Here is a 7,848-nt window from a genome sequence, read left to right on the forward strand (position 1 = left end):
TCATAAGAAAGATGCTCCAGGCCCCTAATCATGTGTGTAGCTCGTTGCTGGACTCCCTCCAGTAATTCCTTGTCCTTCTTAAACTCGAGAGCCCAGCCCTGGATGCAGTACTCCACATGTAGCCTCAGCAGGGCAGAGTAGAGAGGGAGAATAACCTCCTTTGACCTCCTGGTCACACTCTTCTTAATGCAACCCCAGATACCATTGAACTTCTTGGCCACAAGGGTACATTGCTGACTTGTGGTCAACCTGTTGTCAACCAGAACTCAATAAACTCTCTCGTATTTCTGCTGCAGTTCTTGGTTTGTACAAAATTATTTTTCCTTAGCAAGGGTTCTGTAAAGAAAACACTTCAATCAATTTTTTTGTTAGAGATTATTTGTCCTTATCATTTAAATTGAGCAGTTCAGTCTTTCGCACCAGTGGGGGTGTGATTATCTCCTGAAGATGAGCACATAGAAAACTGCTTCAAGAATGCTGTCTTCTCGAACGAAAGCAGCTAAGGGCTCCTTCTTTGTGCAACACAACCACTTGGTTTGCAATGCAGGCCTCCCTCTGAAGTATGGGCTCGTACCAGGGAGACAGGCCTGGCAGCTGTACAGGCCCCACCACAGTGGTGAGCAGGACCCACAGGAGGACCCAGCACTTCAGGTCAGCATCGCCAGCCGGGCAGGGAGGTGATTGTCCCGCTCTGCTCTGCACTGGTGCGGCCTCACCTGGAGCACTGGGTGCAGTCCTGGGTGCCACAGCATGAAAAGCGTATAAAGCTACTGGAGAGTGTCCAGAAGAGGGCTACGAAGTTGGGGAAGGGCTTGGAGGGGAAGCCGTGTGAGGAGCGGCTAAAGTCACTTGGTTTGTTCAGCCTGGAGGAGGCTGAGGGGAGAGCTCATGGGGCTGCAGCTTCCTCACAAGGGGAGCAGGAGGGGCAGGCGCTGGTCTCTTCTCTGTGGCGACCAATGACAGAACCCGAGGGAATGTCAGGAAGATGTGCCAGGGGAGGTTTGGGTTGGACATTAGCAAAGGCTCTTCCCCCAGAGGGTGGTGGACACTGGAACAGGCTCCCCAGGGAGGTGTCACGGCCCCAAGCCTGACAGTGTTCAAGAAGAGACTGGACAACACCCTCAGACACACGGTGTGAACTGTGGGGTTGACGTGTGCAGGGACAGGAGTTGGACTCGATGATCCTTGTGGGTGCCTTCCAACTCAGGACATTCTGTGATCTTGTGATTCCGAGCACTTCCGGACCGCCTCCCGCTGTGCATCCTGGGAGCTGTAGTGCGCTACCCGGCAGAGCGGGAGCGGCGGGGCACCTGTGGCGCGTGCGCAGAAGCCGCCCCGCGCTGCAGGGAGTGTAGGGCCGGCCAGCGACACGCCTCCCGAAAGGCCGCGCCCCTTTCTGTCCCGGCAGCGCTCTCTCTCGGGGAGGAGCTTGCCGATTGGAAGGTTGGCTCGTTCACGTGGTTCCCAGCGGCCAGTCAGGCTTCCCCATTGCCCGACGCCGGCCTTCCGCTGTCTCGCAGCTCTGCGAGATGGCGGCGCCCGGGGGGCGGCGGTTGCTGTGGCCCGGCCGGCGCTGGCTCTCGCAGGCGGAGCCCGCCGTCTCCCCACAGCCCCCCGACTCGCTCTACCCGCCCATCGTGGCTTCCGCCACGGCCAAAAGCAAAGCGGCCAAGCGGCGGCGCCTGGAGCACTTCAAGCAGCGGGTGCACGCGGCGCCGTCGATCGAGGAGAAGCTGCGGCTCTACGGGCTGCTGCAGCGGCCCAAGTACGTGGTTTACCCGCAGACCTTCGCCCTCAACGCCGACCGCTGGTACCGGAGCTTCACCAAGACCGTCTTCGTGCCGGGGCTGCCCCCGAGAGCGGCGTCGGCAGCCGCCAAAGCCCCGGCAGCGGCGGGAGTGACCCCCGGGGCCGGCGCGGCCCCGCAGCCCGGAGCGGCGGCACCTGCGCCCGCCAGACCCGCGGAGGCGGCGGCGGGAGCGGCGCCGTACCCGGATGTGCGCGAGCTGCGCGCCCTGGCCTGCGACGCGCTGCTGCAGGAGAGCTTCTACCAGCACAAGCGGCGGCCCGTCCTCTACCGCAGTCAGGAGCACACGCCCGGGCCGTTCCTCACGCAGCTCGTCTCCAGCCTCGCCGCCTCCCTGTGCGGCCGCAACCCGCTGCTGGCCGCCTCCTCCCTCGGTGTGCAACGGGGCGGGAGGGAGGGGGAGGTGGGAGCCCGTGGGCGCTGGGACGGGGCTGTGAGGCCGGCGGGAGCGGCGCTGCTGTGGCCGGGTGGTTCAGGCCATCGCTGGTAATTGATCTCATCTCCATCGTCTTTTTAGTGTTTTACTACAGCTACAGAACGAGAATTGGGAGGGTTTAAAATGCAAAGGGGCAGTGTCTGTTTCTCACTGTCACACTGTTCTGTTTCAGATCTAAAACCTGAAGTTAACTATTACTGGCATCATGGGGAGGAAGTTGTTGTTCATGGACATCGAAAGGGTAGAGTTGATCCTGTGCGATTTCAGATCGATGATAACCCGCACCTCCAGATCCGTGTACCAAAGCAGCTTCCAGAGGTGTGGATATTTTCAACACCAAGTTAATCACGTGCATTTTCACTTATGTTTGTGACTGCCACTGAAACCATGCAATAGGTAGTATGCGGAGGACCTGGTTAATCAGGCATGTAGTACATTTGTGCACTTGTCAAGTCTTAATGCCCTTACTACCTTGTTGTAAGTGCTTTGTGGGTATCGAGACAGTCTTCTGAACTACAAGCTAGTCATCTTCATGCTTTAGATAAAATGCATGCTGTTACACTTAATCGAATGGAGTTTTTAGGCCTGTAAAAATAGGTAGTGCGGAGTGTTCTTGGTGAAGAATAAGATGAGAGAAATGGAGAAGAATGGCGTAAGAGAAAGCATGATAATTTGACCCTGAGCTCTGTTACCTGTTGGTACTGCTTAAGTTGTTTTTTTGAACGCTCAGTGTTCTGGAAGCTGATTCTGTATTCTGATTTTTCTTGTAGGTTTATACAGTGGTAATTGTATATCCTGCACGTGTCTGTTGTCCAGTTTCCACCACAAACAGAGAAGTGTATTCTGCTTTCTGTTAATGCTGAACACTTTTTCCTAACTTAATTTTACGATTTGCTTAGATTAGTACTATCAGATGTTAAAAATCTTGCCATTTTGGAAGAACTGTCTAGGCAGTTAAAAATGTTACATAGTGTAAAATACTGAATACCTGGAAATTAACTCTGCAGGTTCAAGTTAGTCTGTTGACTGCTGCTAGAAATGTTGTTGGTCATCTGCAGAAAAGGATTCTGGTTTTGAAGATTGTACCAACTGGCAGCTTCATCAGCACCATTTCACAGTGTTCTTTGTATGTTGCAGAAAATTTGGACTTCAATGTAAGATGGGTGTACTAGCACTTGTCACAGGACAAGAAGTTCTTTGCAAAAAATCTATTTCTGTTAAATATATGGTGTACGTAAGCAAGACCTGCACGTTCTGCTGTCTGTCCAGAAAGTGGCATATTATGTGAGGCCTGATGTCAGAAATGTGACTTATGTCATAGCTTTTCTTTCTTCTACTTCCTTCAAGGTTGTACCACTGGAGTCAGATCTCGGAGATGTTCCTATTATTGATCACAAACCATCCAAACTGCCATTGTTTAAAAGGCAGTACGAAAACAAGGTATTTATAGGTAAGAGTTTCTAGTAATGAAATGTTAACTTTTTTCTCATTTAAAAAACCCCACAACAACAGCCTCAAAACAAAAAACACCCCCTGACTTTTTTCCTCCCATCAACAGGGAAAAAATACCTATTTATATATTTTTATATATAACTATACTATATAAGTACATATGGTATATAAATCTGTATTGACATTCTGTGTCAAGCAACAGGGAGCAGCATCCTTTTGTGCCTGTGGTATTCTGTGTACAGATTTGCTTCAGGGAGCTGGGTTGAATAGGAAATTGGAGCAGAAAATTTGCTTTGAATTTTAATACATCTCCTCAGAGACCTTTCAGTGTGTGATCTCTTGCCTTTTGGTTTTGGGCAATCCCTCCAGTCTCACTCAGGAGTGGAGGAATATCAATATTTATACAGATACACAGTAGAGGGTCTAACCTTCTGTTGTTTGGAGTCTGATAGTACAGATGTGTTTGTATGCATAATAAAGAACGTTGTTTGACTGGCTCTTAATTTTTTTTTATTCTTTTTGGGGGACATAGGATCAAAGGTAGCAGATCCATGCTGTTATGGACACACCCAGTTTCATCTTATTCCTGATAAACTAAAACGGGAGAGGCTTGTAAAAGCAAATCTTGAGGATCAGATTGAAGTTGTTTATCGAGCTAATGGTATTGCAAGTCTCTTTGCCTGGACAGCAGCACAAGCAATGTATCAAGGTGAGAGTATCATTTTATAAATTCTGCCTGGTGGTAAATGCCTGCTATGAGGTTCTGTAACCTTTTCTCCCCACCACCTTTTTCTCATGCTCTTTCTTCTGAAGACTGTCCTTTAATTAGGTCTTTGAAAATTTAATTGAAACAGTGAGTGAAGCAGACCTTATACGAGGGAGTTAGTTAAGACTTTGAGTGGTTTGTCTCAGGGAGAATTAATTATGCAGAAAAATATTTTTTCATGTATAACACTAAGCCTATGCAAAAACCTCCATACTCTGTTCACTTCCTCACTCCACATTTGTAATGGGGAAATATGGTAGATGTCAAGCAGTTTTGGGGTTTTGTTTGTTGTTTTTTTTTTTTTTTTTTCTTGGTGTCATGGTTTAACCTGAGCTAGCAATATAACCATGATACCTGCTCGCTCACTCCCCTGCCCCTCCTGCCCCTAATAAGGGAGAGAATCGGAAGGGAGAAACTTGTGGGTTGAGATAAAAACAATTTAATATAATAACACTAATATACTACTAATATATATAAAATGGAAATAGAATATAAAATAAAAGATACTCGGTGCAATTTATCACAAACTCCATCCACACTGAGCAGCCAGTCCCAGGCAGCAGCACCTGGTCCCAAACAGCTGATCCCAGAGAGAGAAGAGGGAAAAAGGCAGAAAAGCCCAGAGGCCTCTGCAAATGGTAGGATGGCAAAAGGCCAAACTAAACATCCCAAACAGAACTCCCCTGAGATGGAGCAGAGCCAGAACAAGTCTCTGTCCCTGTCTATCCCACCTCCTCTTAAATATGAAGCATCATGATAATGGCACGGATTATTCTAGTTGAACAGTCTGGATGTCAGTCAAGCTCTGCTTCATCTATGCCCCCCATCCTCACTTTCTCGCACCTGTGGGGAGAGCTCAGAGGCCTTGGCTCTCAAACAACAACAGTTAAAAACTGTAACTCTGTGCCAAGGTGTGATCTTCTTCTCAAACTAAATCCAAACAATGACCGTGCTAGCTATTACACAGAGAAGATTTCTAACTGCATGAAGTTAACTCACTTTCAGTCCAACCAGCACACTTGGAAACAAAACATGGAAGAAAGTCCTTTGACCATGCTGTATATTGCATCAAAATTTTTAGGTAATAGTATGTGAGAAAGCTTGACTTTTTTTGTCAAGTCTTGGCTGCAAAGCTGATTACAATTGTAAGCACATTATGAGTTGTAATAACAGCCTGATTCAAATCTATTAAGTTTTTTCTTTGTTCTGTAGCAGTTACTAGTAGCGTTTGTTGCACACTGTAACGTATCTTTTAAGAATTTTAGTGTGTGCTAGTGCACATGCATAAGTAGGTAAATAATATATTTTTAAAAGACTGTTGATACTCAGCAGGAGTTGTTTGAAGCGTTAATACTTATAGAGGTAGTATGTTCTTTTTATTGTGTGTTTGGTTGCTGTAGTCAGTTTTTGCTCATGTGCACATATACATACTTCTATCATGAAACAAATGCTCACTGCCCTGTGAGAAGTGTGGAATAGACTTTTTCAAACAGAAAGGCATTTCCCCTCATATCACTTGCAGGACTTGGATGCATTAATAACTTCTGTAATTTTGAAAAGTTCCTTGGCTGATCAGTGTGGTGTTTTCATCAGTCAGCAACAGGGAACTGTGCACAAAATACAAATATGCCACTGTGTCCCTGATCTTGGAAAGATCCTTAGTTGGTTGTTGTGGTTTAGATAGTCTGTATGAAGAATGCCTGTGTTGCTAAAGCAGACAGGAATTTTTGTGCTACTAAGTGGCTGCTGCAACTCCCAGTATTTTTCTGGGTTTCAGGACTGGAGTTTAGATATGTGTGCCAGCAGGAATTTTCAGTCCTGTATAACTAGTGTTGTTTCTTTATTTTGTAGGATTCTGGAGTGAAGCAGATGTGACCCGTCCTTTTGTATCACAGGCGGTAGTGACTGATGGAAAATACTTCGCTTTCTTTTGTTACCAGCTAAATACTTTAGCGCTAACTGTAGAAACTATTCAGAATAACCCTCGGAAGAATATCTGTTGGGGTACAGACAGTAAGCCATTGTATGATGTTGTAGAAGATGGTAGCGTGAAAGGCTTTAATGATGAAGTTTTGCTTCAGTTGGTTCGTTTTCTGTTAAACAGACCAAAAGAGTTGTAAATCATTAAACAATAAAGTATTCCTGTTCATGTGCCTGAACTTCATTGTAACTATGAAGTATGGGCTAGTATATGCCTTGTTCTTAGTGAAGTGTTTGTCTAGCAAACGCTATATACGTATTTTATGATATTTGGGCCTTATTTCTTCATTTTAAATGAATGATACTGTACACTGAAAAATAAATGACTAGAATACCTTAATGTCTTCTGTATATTTACTGTTAGAATATATTACACTGATTCAAAGTCATGTGAGTGCTTTCTTCTGGCAGATCCATAGCTCTGTTGAACCATCACAGCAAAGTATGAACATGTGACTGTTTGTGTCACTAAGAAACTACTGTCTGATATTCAAGACCAGTGAAAAATTTCTGATTTTGTGTCTGAAAATAAATTAGTTGTCTTAAATGCTCACTCGTACTAAGGAAAGTAAGCTCAGAATAAAAAGCGTTTCTTATAATAAAAGAAAATGGCTGGCAATTTAGTTAGGTAGCAAGGGAAACTTTTAGACATTTCGTGAACAGTCATATAAACACAGTGAAACTTGCTTCCAAAGATTCTTTTATGGACATGCATATACATTTTTAAGCTGTTACCTCAGGAACCTCAGAGAGAACTCTCAAATGCATGTGGAGTCTGGTTTTCCCCTTAGCTTGGGACCTTGATTTCAGCTGTAGGTGTCTTGATGTTTTCATTGCTGATACTTGGATGTCTTAGGGCTGCTTTTTAGTAGACCACAGCTGAGCCCAAACCATGACTAGGATCTCCAGTTAATAAGATAAAAGATTTAAGGACTGTTTAGGAGTATTTACTAATCAACAGTATATCTGGTTTTGAGGTAATTAAATATGCCTAGGATTTTGTGTAGTTCTGTACACTGCAACTGACTTTTTTGGAATTTTCTGTTGTTCTTGTTAGGAGTGAAGTAGTTTGTTTTTAAAGACAGTACTGAATCATACGTGACCCTTGTTGAAATACTTGCCTGCACATTCTTCAGCCTGGGCAACTGGGGACCCTGCTTCCTGTTTTGATGGGGCTTACAGAATGTTTTGCTAATGAAAGATGAGGCAGTTGTGGAGTGTTATTTGATTGGTACTTTGCTAATGTTGGAACAAACTATAGTTGTCACTTTATCCACCAGCAGAGGATAATCTGGGTTAAGTAAGATATGCATGAGTAGTCATTTCTTTTTAACAGAAATAAGAAGTCCTTAAGCATTCTTTTTGCCTTAACAATGCTTGGGCATTACTAGTTCTGATCACTGCTGA

At 45.3% G+C, this 7,848-nt stretch overlaps 1 protein-coding gene across 1 annotated transcript; it reads left to right on the forward strand.

Annotated features, from left to right (window-relative positions):
- Positions 1-1,485: 1,485 nt before the first annotated feature.
- MRPS30 (mitochondrial ribosomal protein S30) lies at positions 1,486-6,797 on the forward strand. Its single transcript, XM_065656610.1, has 5 exons — positions 1,486-2,181; positions 2,416-2,561; positions 3,591-3,693; positions 4,228-4,404; positions 6,313-6,797. Exons 1-5 carry the CDS (start codon positions 1,530-1,532, stop codon positions 6,579-6,581), a joined length of 1,347 nt encoding a protein of 448 aa, XP_065512682.1. The 5' UTR covers positions 1,486-1,529; the 3' UTR covers positions 6,582-6,797.
- The last annotated feature ends 1,051 nt before the right edge of the window (positions 6,798-7,848 follow it).

Source organism: Caloenas nicobarica, chromosome Z (genome assembly GCF_036013445.1).
Source record: "Caloenas nicobarica isolate bCalNic1 chromosome Z, bCalNic1.hap1, whole genome shotgun sequence".
In the NCBI taxonomy this organism is placed as follows: domain Eukaryota; kingdom Metazoa; phylum Chordata; class Aves; order Columbiformes; family Columbidae; genus Caloenas; species Caloenas nicobarica.

What these genes read in the sequence shown, in the direction of transcription:
- MRPS30 (XM_065656610.1), top strand. Translation starts at nt 1,530, where the DNA reads ATGGCGGCGCCCGGGGGGCGGCGGTTGCTGTGGCCCGGCCGGCGCTGG. An exon ending in GCTGGCCGCCTCCTCCCTCG is followed by an intron (nt 2,182 to 2,415) that starts GTGTGCAACGGG and finishes GTTCTGTTTCAG; the next exon opens with ATCTAAAACCTGAAGTTAAC. An exon ending in CGAAAACAAGGTATTTATAG is followed by an intron (nt 3,694 to 4,227) that starts GTAAGAGTTTCT and finishes TGGGGGACATAG; the next exon opens with GATCAAAGGTAGCAGATCCA.